Source organism: Chrysemys picta, chromosome 10 (genome assembly GCF_011386835.1).
Source record: "Chrysemys picta bellii isolate R12L10 chromosome 10, ASM1138683v2, whole genome shotgun sequence".
Taxonomy (NCBI): domain Eukaryota; kingdom Metazoa; phylum Chordata; order Testudines; family Emydidae; genus Chrysemys; species Chrysemys picta.
In genome coordinates this window covers 44434971-44457237 of record NC_088800.1, presented here as the reverse complement: position 1 = coordinate 44457237, position 22267 = coordinate 44434971, and the positions used below count along the sequence as shown (strand labels likewise).

General features: G+C 43.1%; 1 protein-coding gene across 2 annotated transcripts in view; it reads right to left on the bottom strand.

Moving 5' to 3' along the window:
- Nucleotides 1-22267, bottom strand: part of ARIH1 (ariadne RBR E3 ubiquitin protein ligase 1) — a 137104-nt gene that overhangs the window by 26244 nt on the left and 88593 nt on the right. For both annotated transcript variants that reach the window (XM_005280991.5, XM_065558561.1), the window contains exons 4-9: nt 16994-17086; nt 16590-16645; nt 12222-12288; nt 10184-10290; nt 8497-8539; nt 6601-6672 (exon numbers count right to left, since the gene is read on the bottom strand). In XM_005280991.5, the coding sequence (XP_005281048.1) occupies nt 6601-6672; nt 8497-8539; nt 10184-10290; nt 12222-12288; nt 16590-16645; nt 16994-17086 (438 nt within the window). The remainder of the gene's footprint in view (nt 1-6600; nt 6673-8496; nt 8540-10183; nt 10291-12221; nt 12289-16589; nt 16646-16993; nt 17087-22267) is intronic.

The following is a 22267-nucleotide window of genomic DNA, read 5'->3' as shown; positions in this document are numbered from 1 at the left end:
CACTGGTACCACTGCGCCAGCCACGGGGCCTGGTGCCACTGCAGGGCCAGCTGTCCAGCCTGGCCCATCGATGGACAACTATGAAGGGAGGCCAAGTTGGGCTGACATCCAATCTGGCACTGTCCCCGAACCGGGAGGAGTGGCAGCGCTGGGAGCAGTGCCGACCACGGGACCGCGATCCCAATGTGGAGGACTGGTACCATCGGTAACAATTACTCCACGATCAGCTCTGGCAGGTGGACCCGCGACAGCGAGATGCCGGCAACTGACGCCCGGGGCTGCGGAGGCGGTGCCGTGGCAGGGTCCCAGAGCAGGATGCCGAACGGGAACGATGTCAATGTCCGAGCCATGACCAGCTACGATAACCCCTCCGAGAGGAGGGCCTTTGGTGACGTCTGCCTCGGTCCCTTCGGTGTTCGCTCCTCAAGGCAGAGGGGTGCCGAGAGTCTCAGTCAGACGGAACCCAACCCGAGAGCCGGGTGGGCGTCGAGGGCAATCCACATGGACTTTGCTCTGACCGGTCGCTGGGCAGCGAACGGCATTGGGAACATTCCCTCGATCGAGACCGGTACTGAGCTGTGGGCGACTGTGGAGATCCCAGCGGTGGTTTGCCTCTGGAGCGCGGGGCCGACATCAGCGGTGCTCCTTGTACTGGCATGGACGGCATCCGGACATCCGGAGAGGCCCGCTCCGAATGGGCCAGGCTACTCCGCTCGACTTGAGTCTGAGGCCTAGTGGCCAGTGGGGATCAAGGACTGCCCGACATGGGTCTAGCCTCCATCCCGGATTTGCTCCGGTTCCGCGGCAAAGGCGGCCTCTTTATAGTCTTCTTGGCGTGCCCCGTGGACGGGGAGCGGTGCCGACTAGTCGATGGCACCGAAGGGTCACCATGCACCGACACTGCGGTGCCCACTCGGAACGGCACGCCGGAGCTGGGGTCAGCGCCGACTCCATCAGAATAGCACAGAGCCGGATGTCCCTCTCTCTCTTGGTCTGAGGCTTAAACAACTTGCAAATCTTGCAGCAATTGCTGAGATGGGTTTCCCCCAAACAACGCAGACAGTCCGCGTGCAGATCAACCTCAGCCTAGATCAATCCACACAAGTGGTCCATTTCCTGGACACTACTGTGCTAATAAGTGATGGTCACATAAATACCACCCTATACCGGAAACCTACTGACCGCTACACTTACCTACATGCCTCCAGCTTCCATCCAGGACACACCACACGATCCATTGTCTACAGCCAAGCTCTAAGATATAACCGCATTTGCTCCAATCCCTCAGATAGAGACAAGCACCTACAAGATCTCTATCAAGCATTCTTAAAACTACAATACCCACCTGCTGAAGTGAAAAAACAGATTGACAGAGCCAGACGAGTACCCAGAAGTCACCTCCTACAAGACAGGCCCGACAAAGAAAATAACAGAACACCACTAGCGGTCACCTTCAGCCCCCAACTAAAACCTCTCCAGCGCATCATCAGAGATCTACAACCTATCCTGAAAGATGATCCTTTACTCTCTCAGATCTTGGGAGACAGACCTGTCCTTGCTTACAGACAACCCCCCAACCTAAAGCAAATACTCACCAGCAACCACACATCACTGAACAAAACCACTGAGCCAGGAACCTATCCTTGTAACAAAGCCCAATGCCAACTCTGTCCACATATCTATTCAAGTGACATCATCATAGGACCTAATCACATCAGCCATACCATCAGGGGCTCGTTCACCTGCACTTCTACCAATGTGATATATGCCATCATGTGCCAGCAATGCCCCTCTGCCATGTACATTGGCCAAACCGGACAGTCTCTACGCAAAAGAATTAATGGACACAAATCTGACATCAGGAATCATAATACTCAAAAACCAGTGGGAGAACACTTTAAGCTGTCTGGTCATTCAATGACAGACCTGCGGGTGGCTATATTACAACAGAAAAACTTCAAAAACAGACTCCAAGGAGAGACTGCTGAGCTGGAATTGATATGCAAACTAGACACAATCAACAAAGGATTGAATAAGGACTGGGAATGGCTGAGCCATTACAAACATTGAATCTATCTCCCCTTGTAAGTATTCTCACACTTCTTATCAAACTGTCTGTACTGGGCTATCTTGATTATCACTTCAAAAGTTTTTTTTCTCTTACTTAATTGGTCTCTCAGAATTGGTAAGACAACTCCCACCTGTTTATGCTCTCTGTATGTGTGTATATATATCTCTTCAATATTTATTCCACTCTGTATGCATCCGAAGAAGTGGGCTGTAGTCCACGAAAGCTTATGCTCTAATAAATTTGTTAGTCTCTAAGGTGCCACAAGTACTCCTGTTCTTTTTGCGGATACAGACTAACACGGCTGCTACTCTGAAACCTGTCTCTAAGACTTTCCAGGCATCCTTCAGAAAAAGCCAGGGAAAACCAGACTTGACATTCTTGGTATTTAAAGTAAAAACAAGCAGAAATTTACACACTTTTTTCAGGCCTTCCCGATAAGGAAGCACAAACCCAGTTTTAAAGGTCTGCTTTAAAGAAACATTTAGTCTTCTTAGCACAGAAGTTGTCTTCATGCCCAAAACCATGTCTAAAAGGTTAGATGAACATATCCTCAGATACTATGATGTTAGAACCTGATAGAAATTGAGAACAGAGCAAGGAATACAAAAAGCCTCTTCAACTTCCTGGCTTCCCCAGACAAGAAGAGAGAGAATTGAAGGCCTTAATGACATGAAGTTGCACTTGTTTAATTGGTGTAATTTTAAGCTGATTTAGGGAAAGTTTCACTGGTTTAACATGTAGATGAGGCTAAGTGGTATTTTCAGCCATTTTTTAGGTGATTTGATAAAGCTCCAATGTGCCAAAGGATAAAGTTTTGCTAACTCCGGCTAGAAGCCTCCAGGCCAACCTCAATATTAAACATAATTTAACAACAATCTTCACTTTAAATCCGATCAATTCATTCATAGAGAAGAATGCATCAGATCACAGTAATTCCTGAATGCAAAGCACATTTAAGCTGGGTTTCATTTGTGTTCTCTCAGAGCAGTTGTTTGGTTTCCCCTTACCATTTCTTTCCTTAAAGCCTAATGAAACTCCTTTCTTATAAGGCAAGCTTGAACAAAATATATTCCATGTTATCCTGGTGTATTTGCAACAAGATCACGATGAATTTGAATATACAGAACACAGGGCCTGCTATCTTCCCAAATTATGCCTTGGTAAAATTTAGGGAGTTTTCCCGCACAGAGAGAAGGCCATAAAGAATGAATACTTCCATAGGTTTCTGTGCCAATGAGGCCATCTCTCATAAGGACAGCAATAATTTTTTGGAGGCTAAAAGCAGCAGCAATATCTTTGGCCGAAAATAAGGCAATGTAAATGAAACTCAACATTAAAGTTAGATTGTTCATAAGACATTGATGGAGTGAGACCATTTCACCCAAGAGGGAGTTTCAAAATTGGATTTTTTCAGTTCCTTTCGAGGACCTTTGCTTTAAGAAGTGCCTGAGTTTATAAATTGCAGAATTATTCTGGGCCTAAAAGCCCTTTGGAATCATTGTGTGTGGCTGTTTCTTTCCCTTGTGCTTGAGCAGGAAAGGATTTTTTTAGAATACAAATATTTAATTCCTTTTTGACTGGTGGTAAACATGTGCCACAGTCAGATGTGAGCTCGGGTTTCTTTGGGAATTTGGACTGCAGCCAGTGGGCAACCCAGCCTGGGGGGGGGGGGGGGAGGGGGGGGGGGGAGGAGGAGGAGAGGAATGAGAAGGGGAGAGTGGGGAAGGTTGTTGGCAAGCCTGCAGCCCTGCCAGAATGTTGTACTGCTCTGGTTCTCCTGAGGCATACCAATAATCACCAGACAAGGCTCAACCTGTGTGTGTTCCAGTCAACATTGCTAGTACTTAATCATTCGAGTAAAATTACAATCTTCCATGTCTTCACTGCCCACTAGCAGGCAAGAGTTTATTAATGGGGGTAGATTACATTTCCTGCCAGCTTTCCTCAATTCAATCCAGTCACTTCTATGAGAAGAATAATTGTGACATTGTCCTGTAGTTAAACCAATTGCTAAACATACCATAAGACTCCGTGGCAGTGGGTCTGCTCAGATGTCTGAAGTAATTACCGTACACTGGTTTTTGTTGCTACTGCACAGTCTGGGCTATCACAGTATTTTCTTGCTGTAGATGTGTCTTGTACAATTATATTATAAAGAGTAACTTAAAAAAATCAGGGATGTTCTAGGACACACACCTCACTGTTCCTAGCTCAGAACTTCAGGAGCTGACAGATTAGCAGGGTTAATACTAGCATGGCTAGCCCCCAACTTCCTTTCCCCCCACCCTCTGTGGATGTGTGTTCCTACAGAGGCTTCCTGCCCCTCCAGGTAGATCCTGGATCTTACCACACCATTGTGCTCCAGCTCTCAGTACCACTACTAGGTATGGCTCCCATGCAATAGATTTCAGATCCGGGTAAAGGTAAGATTCCCTTTTTAAACATTTTTAAGAGCCCTGAGGAAGACCACCCCCATCTTTCAAGATTAGAAGAGAGACAGGAAGTATTTACAAAAGCACTTCATGGTACTACCAATCCTCGATGCTACTTTAAATTAACAGTACTGAGTAGCAAAGTCTATTGTGCCTGACCAGACATCCTGATATTAGGGGCTTTGTATTATATAGGCAACTATATTCCCCGCCTCCCAGAAAAGGTACCCCAATTTTTCACACTTGCTATCTGGTCATCCTAATTGTGCATCTAAGTCTACTATGCTTGTGTCCCCCAACCTTTCAGATTCAGGTTAAGCAAAAAATCCTAGAAGAAAACAAAATATATTTTTGATGATTCCATCAAAGCTACGGAACTAATTTCCTTCAAGCTTGGCTTTAGTGAACTCTAAGGAGCAAGCAAAGTTTGAACATAGTGGTGTCTGCTGTTGTGAGTATATTTCAGAACAGTAGTTCGCAAGCAGATTTACATGTACCCCTCATCTAGAGATAGTTTTACAACAGGTTACATAAAAAGCACTAATGAAGTCAGTACAAACTAAAATTTTATACAGACAGTGACTTGTTTTATACTGCTCCAGATACTATACACTGAAATACAAGTACAATATTTATATTCCAATTGATTTACTTTATAATTACACCTCTACCCCGATATAACGCTGTCCTCGGGAGCCAAAAAAATCTTACTGCGTTATAGGTGAAACCGCGTTATATCGAACTTGCTTTGATCCACCGGAGAGAGCAGCCCCACCCACCCAGAGTACTGCTTTACCACGTTATATCCGAATTCGTGTTATATCGAGTCGCGTTATATCAGGGTAGAGGTGTATATGGTAAAAATGAGAAAGGAAGCAATTTGTCAATAATCGTGTGCTGTGACACTTCTGTATTTTTATGTCTGATTTTGTAAGCAAGTAGTTTTTAAGTGAGATGAAACTTGGGGTACACATCAGATCCTGAAAGCGGTGCAGTAGCCTGGAAAGGCTGAGAACCACTGCTTCAGAACGCATTAGGAAATCATTTTATTTTCCACAGAAGTAAAAAAAAAATTAGTTTTACTGAGAAATTCCCAGAAGTTTGCCTAAAAGCTGAGCACAAGCAGAGCAAGTTTCAGAATTTGAGGAAGTCAGAAAATGAACAGGGTCTTGCAATGGAAACACCACTTCAACCAAACATCACAGTACAGTGGGTAGTTCTGATCCCACTAAATGTATCTGATTCCACTTAAACAGAAAATAAGCAATGCACGCCCCAGACCAGGAGCAGCTGTCTGCAGCAAACAATGCTGTTACCAGATTACACTGCAAAACTAATAAAAAAAAAGAGTGGCCATTTCCTAACCCCCCACCATTCCCCGCAAAATCATACACACACACACAGCCTCTTGTCTTCACAGGCAAAGGCCCAGGTTTGCTCCTAAACTACATTCTCCACATGATAGTTACATGTTTTGCCTCCTTGCTACCATGCCAACCCTTGTTTTTACTCCTCACAAAGCACACAAAAACAGACCACTGAAGTTTTATGTAAAGTTGGGCTGGCTGGAACCAATATATTTGCATAATAAAACCTTAACAGCTGGTTTGCCAGTCTCCATCTGGAATCCTGCCCAACAGAAATGAACAACCCCTGAAAAGCCAAACCAGGGGGATTTTTAAAGGCAGATGTAAATTAACCCAGCGTAACCAAGCCATGGGGAGCATAAACATCTCCCACACTTACACCAGAACGAAGCACAAATTTGCTGAAGGACATAATCAGTGCTGGACAGAAGCCCTAAAAGCAATAGCTTCAGCTTGCTTTGGGTTTCCAATTAACTCTTTAGTACAAAAACAAATAACCAAATCCAATTCCCTCAGCTATAATATGAAGAATTTTACCCATCCATTAGCAGAAGCATTTCTGCTTGCACCTAGGATGATCATTTTATCTTACTGGTGTCGTTAGTGGTTGATGTTGACCATAACACTGTGCTGGGGTGGAGTATACTCCTAGTGCCAAAGGATTAAGCTGCTGTTCTGGCTTCCATCAGCGCTTCTGCGTAGTATGTTTATGAAGGAAACTGAAACCAACCTTTGTGTTTGCTGCAATCCAATTGGAAGTTTCACTGTCATCATCACACTTCTTAATCCACTTCTTTAACCACTGTTTAGAAAGTGAAAAAATAGAATCCATAGACTTTATACAGTTTAAACCTTTCTAGCACAGACATTACAATAAGCTAACACTAAGCATTTAACATAAAAGGAGAGCTGCAAAGGTACACCTGAATGACATTGTTTGCCAAGCAGGGTGGAGTGAGCTTTAACTTGACAATTCCTTTTGTGGCAGAAAATTTGTCTGCCAGAATCACTAGTTAAACCCTAGAAAAGAGTAAATTAAATTAAATAAATAAATATTAGTAAGTATATAAGTATTATAGGACCATAGATATACCAGAATGCCATCTTCTAGGGACTGTCTTACTTGTGAGTCCAGAACAACAAGAAGTTTTTGGAAGGCAAGCCCTGGATGTAACTTGCTTCTGTGCAGGCTCTGCCCCGAATACCAACATGGTCCAGTTAGTAGAAGCGCACAGACTAAACTAACAAGTCTCAGTTTCCCTTTGCTAGTCTACCAGCTAAGAAAAGCAAGGAAAGAGTACTAACACTATTTTTTTTGCTCTTTCACATTAGCTGTGATATTCTGGCAGGCTGTACAACAGGGTTGCTTTTCTTCTCTAATGATAATGTGTATTACCCCGATTTGCTATGTTGGGTCTCTGGGGATTTTCAAGCGCTAAATTCCATTGCCTAGCAGTGTTCAAACATTTCTCTGCATAAACTCAAAGATGCAAAGCCTCCACAGGATAAGTCTCCTACGATGTCCTAGCTAGTTTTATGTCATGAGAGAATTACATATTATTCCCTCCTGTAAATTGTTTTTTGTATTAAAGCTGCTGCAAGTGTTGCATTTGAGATGCACATTGGGGCTATTTGGAAAGCCTGCACAACCTTTACTTTCACCTACTTCCCTACATTTCTAGAGGAACAGTGCCAAGCCAATGATTTAAATCACTGAAGAAAAAATGGGACTTCTTATACCTTGCAGATCAGGAACTGATTGAACCTCTCATGGAAATGAAAACTTAGCTACAACCGCCCCCACCCTTTACTGCCCCAATGGTAGCTAACTGCACTCATTCTTACATTTAAGATCTTAGATTGTATTCTCTTTAGGGCATGGAACATGTCTTCCTGTTTGTTTGCACAGTGCCTAACCCACGGGGGTCCCACAATCTTGATTAGGGCCTCTGGGTGCTACTGTATTAAAATAATCATCCATCTTTTCCACAGATCTTCCTAGGTGGCAGGGGCACCTGAAATCAGGACCACTGAGGTTAAATATTAAAACCAGAAGCAATCTATGAGGTTACTAAGGTATTAAAGCACTCACAGGAGTGCTGTGAGAATAGGAATACTCCTTGTAGAGTGAAGCGTTTATTCCTGAGGTCACCCATCTCTACTGATATAACATTTTCCTACAACAACAAAATCTTCCACATAGCTGCACTAAAACGCTTTTTTCATGAAGGCAACGCAGAGTTGTGATGGTAAAGACTACTAGCAGACTTCAGGTGCTGCTTGTCACTTCCTTCATATGAAGAGGCAGAAGCCTACAGTGCCCCTTGGTATGAGCATAGGCATAGTTAGACTTCTCAGCTCCAGTCAGGCTAATGGGGCCACGCATGGGTGGGCAAATTCTGCACCTGCCCGAGGCTTGCAGTTTGGGAGCAACGCCCCGCTTACACCCGCCCAAACTAAGCTCATGGGTGCGAGTGGTTATTGTAAGGCAGCTATGGGCTCGTACCTAGACACTGTAAATACACACAGTACCATGCTACTTTGCCAGGGATCCTGCAAGCAGTTTGACTTTAGCCCTTTAATTCTGCAAAGCCATGGGTTCAGCGAGGAAGTTGGACATGCTCACCTTGCACTTAACAGGATCATGCCAATTTTCACCGCAGTTAAAGCTGTACGTGAAAAAGAGAATTAATTCACAGAAGTTTAGCTATCACACTATGCTTGTAATTAAATCATAACTCCATTAAACTTACTCTTACAGTAGTTTTTGTCTTTTGGGTTACTCCACTGAAAGGGTCTGGGCACCAGATCTTGCTGAAGGCCATTACTGTAAGTGTGTTTCAGTTAAATTAAAACAACGAGGAGTCCGGTGGCACCTTAAAGACTAACAGATTTATTTGGGCATAAGCTTTCGTGGGTAAAAAAACCTACTTCCTGTGGGTTTTTAACTCATGAAAGCTTATGCCCAAATAAATCTGTTAGTCTTTAAGGTGCCACCGGACTCCTCGTTGTTTCTGTGGATACAGACTAACCCAGCTATCCCTCTCAGTTAAACTAGAATCCCATGCCCCCTGATGGGTGCATGACACACTTTAGTTTTCCCAAATGGGCTCAGTTACTAACATTAGATCTGAAATGGATTAGTTTTCCATCCAGAAGTATAAGGCTGCCTTGTAAAATAAAACAGACATCTGGGCTCTTAATAAAAAGCATAATGCTGAACATGGAAACTTCATCTATGCATGGCCCTTCAAATGGCTAGAGGAGTAGAAAAACAGACCCCTTAATTTATAGGGAGTTTCCATGTCTAACTGTTTTCAGACTTTTTTCCCCAAAAGTGTTTCCTCTACTGAACAACATCTGTTTGAATGAGGTTAACTGCCCTAACAGTTTGCAGACTTCCATGTAATTCAGGTCTCAGGCAAAGTTCCTTCCCAACACATTTCAAGAGCATTTAAAAACTTGTTTCTTGGCTTTTGGCTACAGCTGTTGATTCTCTCATTGAAAGTGGAAAGATGTAATTAGGGAGAAAGCCCCTTTTAAAAGCACTTTATGCACAATATAAATAATAATCCTTTGCTGTAGGTGCCTCGCATATGAGGCACTCTCCCACTTGGCAAACTGATTAATTCAGCCTTAACCTGCCTGTGAACATGAACTAGCTTCACTTTAGATGGGATACCAAGGTAGAGAGAGGATGACTGAATTTTCAAAGGCCATTGAGTGAGTAATGGGACTGACTTGATTCTCAGTCCTAGGTGTTACCCACAAGATGACCCTACACTGTCAACATGTTAATTTTGCCATTTCTAAAATGAAATTCCAGGCATTTATCAATACATTTCCCAGCTTTAGCTTTTAATTTCATATATGCCCATCACCAAGTGCTCTCAGAATTATTCAGTTAATGAGGGAACTGACTTAAGCAGCTTCAGTTTGCTGAACATGACTCCCATTCCTTCGTCAAGTGAATCAATTGAGGGAGAGGAGCCAAGGGATTTGGAATTGCCCCAGAAATTTCTCTACGAGAGAGATTTCTCCCTGTCAGCTGCTAGACATTTTCACTTGAAAGACATTTTATTTTCTAATTAGGAAGATGGGCAAGAACATTTTCAACTGAACCAAAAGAAAGATGAACCACAAAACTAATCTTTGCTTTTAAAACCTCTCCCCTTCTTCCAAATGGTTACTAAGCTCTCCCAGCTTATTGGCTCCTCTGGCACTTAAACAATTTCTCAACAAGATATTTATACAGTATCTAACTCTTAACTTTTGAATGGAAGCTCTGAATTAATTCACAAGAGTGTTCTTACCAAAACTGACGTCCACATTTGCAGCGAACAGGTTTAGCATCAGGATACTGAACTTTAACAACATGGTGGCAGTCTGGGGCAGGACACCATTTTAACAGTCGATTACACTAGAAAATAAAATGAGAAAACATGGCACGAAGAACTACCCAGAAAAGGACACTCACCCTAACAAATCTTCCTTTCCCCCTGCATCCCACTGTCCCAGTATTCTTTAACCTTAAGAGTCTTTGGGTATGTTTACATTGCAATAAAAAAGCCACAGCTGGCCGATCCCAGCTGACTTGAGCACACGGACTTCAGCTGCAGGGCTGTTTAACTGCAGCGTAGACTTCCAGCCTGAACCCAAGTCAGCTGGCATGGGCCAGCCATGGGTGTCTAACTGCAATGTAGACATACCCTTCCTGTCTTATACGCCTATCCACAGTGGCCTCACGTGTCTGCTTATTCTACATGTTCACACTATCCCCACAGAACAAGTGACTGAATAAATCAGTCAATTACTTCACTGTTGCATCTTCTTTCTGAACAAGCAGTAGTGTGAACAGTTACTGCTGTCCCACTTTTATCTCCTGTATTCTGAATGCATCTACTAGGCCACCTGGAAGATACTTTTCATGAAGAAAGTGTAAAATGTTTAAGCTTTCCTTTGGGGAAGTATTGGTCAAACTAATATTGAGCAGTTTGGCCCATCTCCCAACCTCTGTGCTGCAGTGATACTCTTTTAATGAAACACTGTTTACCTACAGCTGTGTCCAGGAACTCACCTTTACAAGCCATTCACATTCTCAATCCCTCTGGTAACACATCCCACTGCTTTGTTTGCATTTTTACTGCAGCCACCAATGGACTTCTAGGACTTCTAACCATTATAAACCCTTGTGGATTGTAACAACTGTGCATCTCCAATGCTACATTAGTGCAATGTCAAGACCACCGATTTAAACAAGAGTCAAGAAGTTATTGTTTGACTGCAACCTTAACTTTCTCAAGCTATTTCTGATTACTGAACAGGCTATTTACAGTATACTTGAATATTTGTAACACAGGTACAGTGAGGGAGTTAATACAATGAAAATTTCCCAACTTGCATCTTTAAATCTTAGTTCCTGTATCTAGGTTTATTCATTTATTTAATTGTTAGTTATGGAGCCAGTAGTTAACAGAACACTGACATGTTTTATTCAAAGCAGTTATACATCGACATGTCTTACAGACTGGCACTTGGGGTACCCTTTACACTTGAATGCTTCGTGTGTCCTGGTTTTGAGGCTGAAAAAAGCTTACCCAAATACAGTGATTACCACACTGGAAAGACAAGGACCATTAAATCCTTCTCAGGACTTATGTAACACCTACTGCGTTTTGCTCATCTACTTTGACAGTAATTTTCTAAATTTCTAAGTAATGTTCCACTGTGTCTCCCCCTCACCCAGTACATAGTTTTCTGGGTCATGTGTCTTCTTGGTACACTGGGTTTAATATTTTCCCCATAATTGCGCATAGACTAAATGGCTTAAACACACTTGCTGCAAGAGCGCTACCTTGTTACAACTGATTAGATCATCTCCTGTACCGAAGTCTATAGCCATTAAACTTGGGCAGCTCTTCATTTTCTGCTGACTTGCAGCATATTGCCATAAAAGAGTCAATGCAAGCTCAGCCTTCAATGGCAAATGCTTGCCCATTTCAAGAAAGCGTTAACATAGCAAAAGGAAAAATGTTGACTACTAGCTCTCACATGCATATATCCTATCACAATTTAGAAATCTACATTGTCCCCCAGCACAAGAGCATCCGGCCTAATTAAAACAAAAGGTTGTTAACAATGAGCCTTTAGACTTAAACAGAAGCAAGCACCCATCCCGCAGCACCAACCACTGAGTCATAATTCAATCAAAAATGTGTTCAACACACCACTATAAATGGAAATATTCAAAGCTGGGTAACAAAGGGGTCTCACTGTTTCTGTGTAGAAGAATAAAAAGGATTAGAACAGAATTATTTCTTTCATTAAAGAATTTCAAATAAAAAAACTCACCTCTACAAAACTATTAGTTATTAAATGCTGGTACTTTAATTTAACCTTTGAATCTGTGATCAGACGCCTATGGAAAGGAGAGAAATGCAGAAACATTCATTGTAGTAGAAAACTCATTTATTTACGCAGTCAACAACTAAAGAGGAGACAGTGTAAGAATGTGGTTGCTTTCCCATATGCTTGCAGTTACACAAACATGTATCAGGATCCACAGTCCAGGAACACTTACCTGTTTCCTACTTGTGTAACATTACAACACAATACAAACACTTTGAACCTTACAGCTTTCATTTTGGATTCTTAATACAGAAGCACAAATGAAAGTTGTACAGTTCAAACAAGACTGTTTTGAGGAGTGTAAGCTACATTTTTCTAAGGCTTTCTTGAAGAGTCCAGGAAGTACAGTAAACAATTTTGCTAATTTCTATTCATGTCAGATTTGCATGTTTTCTATAAACTGCTTTCAAAGGCTCCAAACAGCACTCGCTGCACTACTGACCAGCACCAGGTATGCCCAAATGTTATTTGGATTTCAACTGAATGTTAATGGCCATCAGCTTAAATGTTAATGGGATATTGCTGATATAGTCATATACAGAAAGGTAATAAGTTAAATTTGCAATATCAGCAAGATACATGGTCTTCTGGACAGTGGCAAAATAAAAAAATCTCACTTTAAGTTAATCATTTCAATTGTTTCAGGGGAGTTTGGGAGCACTTTCAGTTATATTTATTGATCCAATCTGCATGATTCTGGGTTTTATAATTATGTTGTGTATATACGGAGTTTAGGACTGGTGCATTGTAAATAACGACATTAAATTATGTATTACTGGAAACACTCACACAAACAAGACTTTAGGACTGTCAATTAATCGCAGTTAACTCAAGCAATTAATGCAAAACAAATTAACTAGATAAGTAGAGCAAATATTTATAATCAAAAATATGAAGTGACCACTGTACACTTTGTATTCTGTGTTGTAACTGAAGTCAATATATTTGAAAATGTAGAAAAGCATCCAAAATATTTATGATACATTTAAATCAGTATTCTTTAACAGTGCAATTAAAACTGCAATTAATTGCAACTCTTTTTTTAAAAATCTCACAATTGCCTTTTTTTTGTTTGACAGCCCTAAAGCCTTCATGTGTATAAGGCAGCACACTTATAACTGCTTGAGGACTATGACTGAGTTTCCTTTTGAGTATTTAAAATCTCAACCTATGAAGTTGAAATGATTTACACTTTGCACAAGTTATTGTTAAAAATAATCACTTTGTAATCACACGCTGGAATAAACACTAAAAAGCTTTTACTACATACATGCACACTAATCTGTTTATATCCGGAGGACCACTTAGAAATAAGTAAATACTGAAACTAGCACACAGTAATAAATATTATAGTACCTAGCTCTTATGTAGGACTTTTCACCCATAGATGTGTGTTCATTTCATGGTGTAATGAAATGAGCTTTCACATAACTCATAATAATAAAGATTGAAATGAACCTGCATTGAATCGTACAGCATTTCAGACTAACTCTAGCACATACAAGTATTGAGAGTTTTTGACCTAATGAAAAACACAGAATTGTGCATACGCAGAATGGGATTTTCAAATTTGTAAGTATTTCTGAACTAAAATGTCTTCAAACATGTCAAAAACTTATCATTGAGGACCAAGTCCATGGCTAATTTACCAGTTTTTAAATGAAGCCATTTGTTATCTGAGAATACAATGAATTTTAATTTAACTCATAATATACATGTATGGAACTTTACTAAGAAGTTCACCTCTGGGATGAGAATAGGAATGATAAATTTCAGCCCCAAGTTTTCCAAAAGCTGCACATAACCAAAGACAAAATTTAGGATGCAAGAGCCACCCCAAATGTAACTAGAATACAGCTAGTGTGGCACTAGAATCCCTTATGTGTGTTGTTTACCAAACTAGGCAAATAAGCCACTTTCACAATTGCACCCTGCTCCTATCTGTTGTATTGGAAAGCGTCACTTTAAAGTGACAACTGCATTTCTATAGTGCTATTCACCTGAGGATCACAAATTCCTGTAAGGTGGTGGTGGGTTATTTAACAGACAAGGAAACTGAGACAAACAGGGTAAGTGACTTGCCCAAGGTCACAAATCAATAGTCATTTGGAATAAAACCCATCTCTTTCCAATTCCCAGCCCCCAAGCACTAGCCAACTAGCCATGCTTCCTTCTTCCTTCATTAACAAACTAAGTTGCACATACAGACTGACCTCACTGAAGGAATCAAGCAGGAGAAGCAGCTGCTTGACAATTTGTTATCCACTAACGTCTACTGGCAACAAAAGGACAGGAAATAAATGCTATATACTGGGGAAATGTTTTTACAATAGCTCCATTAAACTTCACCTTAAGTGGTCCTTTAACTTTGTGGTAGTTTTCTTTACCAGTTTATAAGGTTTACAACATTACCGCACTACCAAATTTCTTGCTGTCTAAGGAATTTAAGACCTAGAGCAGTTGAAATATAGCATGATGCATATGCTATGGAAAGAAGTAGCCAATTTGGATCATAGCACCCTACATTGAAAACTCAACTGGTGCTGTCTGCTCAGTAGTGGCCTCCTGACCACCACTAGTGACTGCAGACATTGTGGGGATAAAAATAAGGCACTAATGCTGGAGAGTAAGCACTTCTGACTTGCTGCATCCTCCCCTCTTTTACAGAGTTCCTCAACACTGTCCTTTCAATTTTGTCTGAACTTTCTTAGCACTAGGCCAAATGGGAACGAGACATACTGTTGTACCATAGATGTCACCAGAAGTTGTAGAGAAGCTGAGAAGGAAGATTCTAGCCAGTTGCTACTGGACTGCAGAGGCTACATGACAGCAGCAGCCATTTGGCACCAGTAATAAAGGCAGCTTGCTGTGCTTATTAATGAAAGCAACAACACGGCATGTAGGTTAAAGCAATTACCAGCAGCATTAGATAGGGTGAGAAAGGGACAGAACAGATTACCTTTAGCTGGTTTGAAGGTCTTGAAAGATTTAAGACAACCTTCTTCCTTCTCCCCCACAAGATCAATAGCTATAAAAGCCATAGGAAGCATAACTGACAAGAATATAGCTACACAGTGATGGCTCTGGGAAAGTCTATCTTCACTGCTGAAACTGGCCTGCTCACAGGTATAGCAGCAGAGAGAGCCCACTGCTTCATAGGCTGGGGAAGATGGAACTGAGACTGTGCTTTCTCTGCTTTAATGGTGGTTAAAGAAGCCCCGAAAAGTGTTTCTTTTAAATATGCCTTTTTTTTTTCCTTTTCCTTTTTTTAAAACAGAAATAGAAATTCAGGTCCTGTGTAGTCTGGAAGGCTAAGGCTGGAGAGCTAGAGGAAAGGTGACATCACATGAGCTAAGAATGAAAGTTGGTAGGGAAGGGCTTTTTAGTCAGACTATTAAAAACAACATCCTTCACACTTTCACTTAAGGTGTTAGGGCTCATACACCTCCGAGACTTTCCAGAGGTTCTTCTGCAAGATTAGGGAAGAAGGAAATAGGAATTTAAAATCCAAGTGCTTGTTCAGAGAAGAATAATTCCTGGGTGGAACTAGAGAGACATAGCTCCACTGCTGCAAGCGCCTAGTGTAGATACATGCCTCTAGCCAAGTCTCATTTTGCACTGTTGTAGTCTAAGTCACACTGGTGGGTAAGTTTGGATTCCAGAAATACAAGATCCCTACAAATAAAGTCTACTTAAAAAGTGGGATCTAAAATACTGTGCAAAAACTAAAATTAAGTTTCACTGCAACACAACAATGTGCCTCACTCCACCCCACACTGGCTAACATAAAAGGGTAATTGAATCTCACGACCCAGGGTGTAATTAATACAATTCCCTACGAAGGGGTCAGAAAGGCATCTCTCACAACAGCCTATGTGGGACGGGCAGCACTGCAGAGCTGGCCAAACGCATTACAGGAGTGGTCTTCTGAAGCTTCAGGTATTTTTCACTGCCCAAGGCAGAATACAGGACTTGATGGACCAGCGTGTTGACCTGCTGTAGAAAGTTCTATATTCCTAGTCAGATGAGATGAAACTAACAACTGTACAGGCAATTAACTGGGGGTTTGGTGATAGCGTGCAAGTGCATTTATTCTATTTGTAAGTTTAATAAGTGTGGCGGGGAGTCTTCCTTCTAGCACAGAGCTGAGAATCGGTACACCAACACAGGGCAGTTCCTTGAACATCAATCTCTTTACACGGAGCTTCAAATGAGCCATTTCATACATACAACATTTACTGGAGGGGGAAAATGGAAAAACATTAACAGAGGACGGGTAACATGATGCCACCCTTCAACTGTGGTACTTACATAACTGTATTGTCGTCAACTAAGATATCACAGCCATGAGCAGGGCACGAAATAGTCTGAAAAAGGAAAAACGGATCAAGTAAGGTCTTGGAATGTTTTTTGTGCCCCTTTATCCTCATCAGCAACCCCACAGGATTTTATTGCAAGCTAGCCATATTGGCTCAACAAAATCAGAACTCCAGATACATACCTCCTTGAACAGCATGACCATGTTCAACCAGGGATGAGATGCTTAGACAGAGTCCATACAGTTCCCTATGAAACCCACATGCACTCTGTAGATGAAGAAGTCAACCTCCAAGATTTGTTTATTCATTTTTGTTAGAAAAGACCTCTGCCTCCATCCCATCCTTCCCTCTTCCCCAACACAAGACCAGCAGAAGTCACGTAAATCCAATATTTACCTGTCCCATGCCTTCCTCCATTATTTTGGTAGTTAAATATTCACTCCAGCACTGCATACAGAACTTATGTCCACACTCTAGGCCAGTAAAGTACTGCAACAATAAAGACATGTGACACTGTATCCATTCCGTCCTTCCTGGAGCTGTGCAGCTTTGCTTATTCATCTCTTACTTGCAGTACAGAATCTGACTGTTCCAACAATACCGTATTGTTTACTTTGCATCACACCACCACATTGTTACAGCAGCTTTAAATGTGCACTCAATGTAGCTGCAGTCTGCATCCCTAACAGCAGCAGGAAAAATGGAGATGTAGGATTTACCCCTCCGTCCTCAAATACTTCTAAGTTGTCCTTCATTTTAGGTTATGTCTACACAGAGCCAGGAGTGTGATTCCCAGCTTGAGCAGACATACTCATGCTAGCTCTCATTGAGCTAGTGTGCTAAAAATAGTACTGTAGCCATGGTAGCAAAAGCAGCAGCACAGATTAGCCCCCATCGAGTATAAACCTGCCTGGACTCCAGGGGTATGTTCTTGAGGAAGCTAGACCATGCCTCCAATGCTAATGCTACCACAGCTACACTACTATTTTCAGCATGCTAGCTCAAGAGGAGCTAGTGTGAGTATGTCTACTCGAACTGGGAATCACACCCCACCTCTAGCTAGATGTAGCTTTTGACTCATGCACCCGGTATGAGAGACCTTTTTTCCTATCTTTATTATTGTAAGTAAGGCTGCTATTTCTGTCACAGAGGTTGTGGAAGTCATGGATTCTGTGATTTTGGCGACCTCCATTACTTTTGCAGCTACAGTGGCTGGGGCAGCTGACCTCAGGGCCGCCAGAGTAGCTACTTGGGTGCCCCGGGGCCAGCTGCACCGGCAGCCCCGGGAGAAGCCAGCCCCAGGGAGCACCCGAGCAGCGGTCCCAGGAGCAGCCCTGGGGGCCAGCCACACTGGCCACTGCTCAGGCGGCCACAGAGCCCCCAAGCAGTGGTCTCAGGGGCAGCCTGGAGTCATCCGCACTAGCCGCTGCTCAGGTGGCCCCGGGGAACACCCGAGCAGCAGTCCTGGGGGTGGCTGGCCCTGAGGAGGCCCCGAGCAGCAGTCCTGGAGGCCTTGGAGCAACAAGTTGCCTGGGGGCAGTCAGCCCCCGCAGCCAGTGCAGGGGCTAGCCATCAGCCTCCAGGGCCCCAGGAGCTGCTAAGTTTTAGTCAGAGGTATTTATGTAGTAGAAGTCAGGGACAGATCACAAGCCGTGAATGTTTATTGCCCATGACCTGTTCATGACTTACTTAAATACCCATGACTAAATCTTAGCCTTCACTAACAAATGCTGCATCAGGAACTAGGGTTAGAGTTAAAACGATACCCACGGTTTTGTTTCCTGCACTCACATCCCTCCACTTGGAGATCACACTCTGTCACTCACAGTTCCACAATGATTACCAACCACATTCTGCCTGAGGCAGCTAAGATACTGCCGACGCAGGTAGAAGCAGCAAAGAAAAAAAGAGGGAATCGGATGGGTTATGGGACTAACATTGAGTAACAGGAGTTTACAGCACTAGGTCTATGTGACCTGACGCCTACAGTTAACTTTTTGAGAGGGGTAGCCGTGTTAGTCTGCATCAATAAAAACAACGAGGAGTCCTTGTGGCACCTTAGAGACTAACAAATTTATTTGGGCATAAGCTTTTATGGGCTATAACCCACTTCATCCGATGCATGGAATGAAAAAAGTTAACTTTGAGTATGTCAACTTGCTTGGTACTCTTTAGCCCCTTTGGAATCCAGATGTTCATCTGATCAGAAGGCAGAAGAACCTATTGTTAGAAATAAGTTACCAACTGAGATTTGATACAATGTTTATCATGCAGACAGTGACCCAGCAAGAACAACTTTGACTTTGTGTGCATTATCCTCTACACAAAGTGTGCCAAAACACCTTTTGGGACTCAAGTGGTTAGGTGGGGGAGGCGGGGTGGAAAAAAGAACTAAAGAGCAATAAATAGGACCGCTAGAGAAGAGTAATTTTGAAGTGATGGTACTACATAAATGAGACTCAGACAGGACAATTATGTTTCAAATCATAGGGAAAAAAAATCTCCCGCACTGCCACTGTGCAAGTTCTAATTGAACCCTCATTTTATATTCTGCCTGTAAAGCACCATACACTTGCATAAGGCTATACAGATAACAGGGTGTCTCCTGGACAGCAGGATGATACAATAGAAGGAAGATTGTGTCAATTAAAAGACCTTCAACTTGAAAAAAAATCACTTTTTCAGAAAAAGTATTGTTACGAACATTCACGATTACAAGTTTTACATTTCTTTACTTTGGGCATCTGACACTGGAGTATAATTAGTTTACACTTCCTTCACTAGCATGACCACCCTACTCAGGTACCGCTCTGGGGGGCACTCATCTACACACTCTTCTCAAGGCCCTGCTAGAGGGTCCCTTGGCCTCCACTAGAGCTGTCTAGATTAGTAGTTCTGCCTGGAGTCATTCTCAGGTCCACTCCTCCTTCTCCTCTATTAACCTAGACAGCTCAAGTGCAGGCCAAGGGACATCTACACAGGGCTTTGCCTTTAAGTGGAAGCTTCCTGTGGGAGAAGACCTTAATCTTCTGTCAGCACTCTGTTATCAATGATGCAGGCAGCTATAGGGCCATAATCTCCACGTGGGAGAAGACCTGGTTCAATTTTAAATTATTATTTGAACATCCCATTCAAGATGACATCTGAGGCTCTGCAAACATTCCTGTGCTCAAACAATACTCCCCTGGAGATGGAGCTTCAGTCAAATGGAAAGGATTTTTTTTTTTTTTTGAGGTTTCGAGAAGTCTCTGGCACATTTGGGTGGAACTCTGAGACTACAGATTTGAAGATTGCACTGGTTTACTCCAGATCTATGGTTATCATGGCACAGAAGGCTCATCTGTATGGGGTGGGGTTTCACAGCCTAAAACTATCATTAACAAGGATATCCTTTAACTATCCTTATACAAGCAACTATACCAAAGGAAACAACATCCCCAGAAAAGAGAAAAGAAAAATGTGTGTCCTTAGTGCAAGACTGATTTTGATGGCTTCCAGCAAGTAAGCTAGCAGCTCCCTATTTCATTGTCAGTCACTGCCTCCTCCCAAGCTGTACAGAACAACTGCTTCTCTATCTAGCCATTTCTTTACTTTGAGGAACTTCCCTTCTTGCCAGTCAGCTTCAGGCAAACTGAGAAGAACCAATAAAGCTGTCTCCTCCACACACCCCCGGCAATTGTGACAGCTGATAAGTAACAATTCTGTTCCAAAAATGGTATATCATGGGCAGACATTACCTTACTTTCACCTTACCTTTCTATACTGATGAAATTCTAATGACCTCATCTGGGGGGCCAGGAACAGAGTCATTTTCCTGCTTTTTGCATATTCCTATTTGCAAGAACTCTAGCATCGGTATTTTACTACCTTTTGATATCAGTGTCTGCTCTTTTGTAAGCAATAACTGAGCAAACACAGCAAGGACTCTGCTGATCCAAGACTGACATTTTCGAGAGCAGCTCCACTCAAAACATTATTCTTCTTTAGTAAATAGCTCAGTGAAAGGTACCAGTGACAGATCCACAGAAGCCATCTATATATCCACAGAACAAGTGCACCACATGGACTACAGAACAAACTTCCCAGAAACACTACCCTGTTAATGCTCCCATCAAACCTGACCTGAAGGGACATTGGGGCAGGAGGCAGGACGAAGTTCTGTTTACCTAGCCCTCTCAATTCTTGTCCTCATCTCTAAGACTGCCAACAAGGGGTCACAGTGTGATTACTGTCTGACACCAATCCATTAGGAACCAAACAGATCAACAAGTTTCACTTAGGCCATCAAACTGGAACTGCTGGATTCAGACTTGTGACATAGCAGCAAAAGGCTCTTCTCCAACAGGTATTCCCCACCATTCTCAAAACGTGTGTCATGGTGGCCACCATTCTGCCAGTAGAAGTTGGGATTCAATCAAAACCTCTCCTGAACAGGCCAGATAGGTTACTATAAAGGAACACAAAATCTACACTCCCACTAGTCAGAGAAGGCAGAGCGTGATGCCATCTGCAATCTCTGCATAAGTTATCTCTTGTGAATTTCTAGCGTTTTTTAAAATTTAAAACCTCTGAAATCCCCAGCATTCTAAAAGCAGGAAGGAACTCTTAGCAAAACTGCAGTGTTTTGGATCACCTGGGAAATAAATCAAAGCTGTTCTAAATTAAGTAGGTAAAGATTCTGGGATTTTTAGGTTAAATGTTCACTTTTTAAAAATCTCTCTTTATATTTTATATATATATATATATATATACACACACACACATACACACACACACACACACACCATAGACTCATAGGAATGGAAAGGACCTCAAGAGGTCATCTAGTCCACTCCCCTGCACTCAAGACAGGACTAAGTATTATCTAAACCACTTGTCACCAACCGGTCAATCGCGATCCACTGGTCGATCCTGGAGACTCTCCCAGTCAATTGTGATCTCCGGTGGTGTAGAGGGGCCACTAAGGCAGGTTCCCTGCTTGCCCCGGCCCCACACCACTCCTGGAAGCACCCAGCATGCCCCAGTGGCTGGCAGGGGTCTCTGCACTGCTCCTGCCTGCAGGCACTGCCCTTGCAGCTCCCACTGGCCAGGAACAGGGAACCGTGGCCAATGGGAGCTGTGGGGGCGGTGCCAGCAGAGAGGGACACCCCAGGGGCCACAGGGGCACGTTGGTCCCTTCCGGGAGCAGCGTGGAGCCGGGGCCGCCTGAGGTAAGTGCCGCCCCCTTCAATGGGCAGGTTCTGAATGGCTCTGCAGCATTAAGACCAGGAGTAGCATGAGTACAGCAGGCCCAGCTATGCTGGACCAGCATTTCTCTTCCACCATCCAACTTGCAGCCTCCTGGAGCCAGCCCCCCCATACCCACTCCTGCACCCCAAGACCCTGTCCCAGCTGTGAGACCCTCCCACAGCCAGCACCCCATACTCCCTCCTTCACCCCATACCCCCTCCTGCACCGCAGCCCCTTGTGCCAGCCGGGAGCCCCCTCCTGCACCCAAACTCCCTCCCAGAGCCTGCACCCCTCACCCCGTCCTGTACCCCAACCCTCTGCCCGAGGCTCATCCCGGAGCCCTCTCCTACACTGCAAACCCCTCGACCCTAGCCCAGAACCTGCACTCCCTCCCAAACCCCAACCTCCTGCCCCAGCCTGGTGAAAGTGAATGAGGGTAGG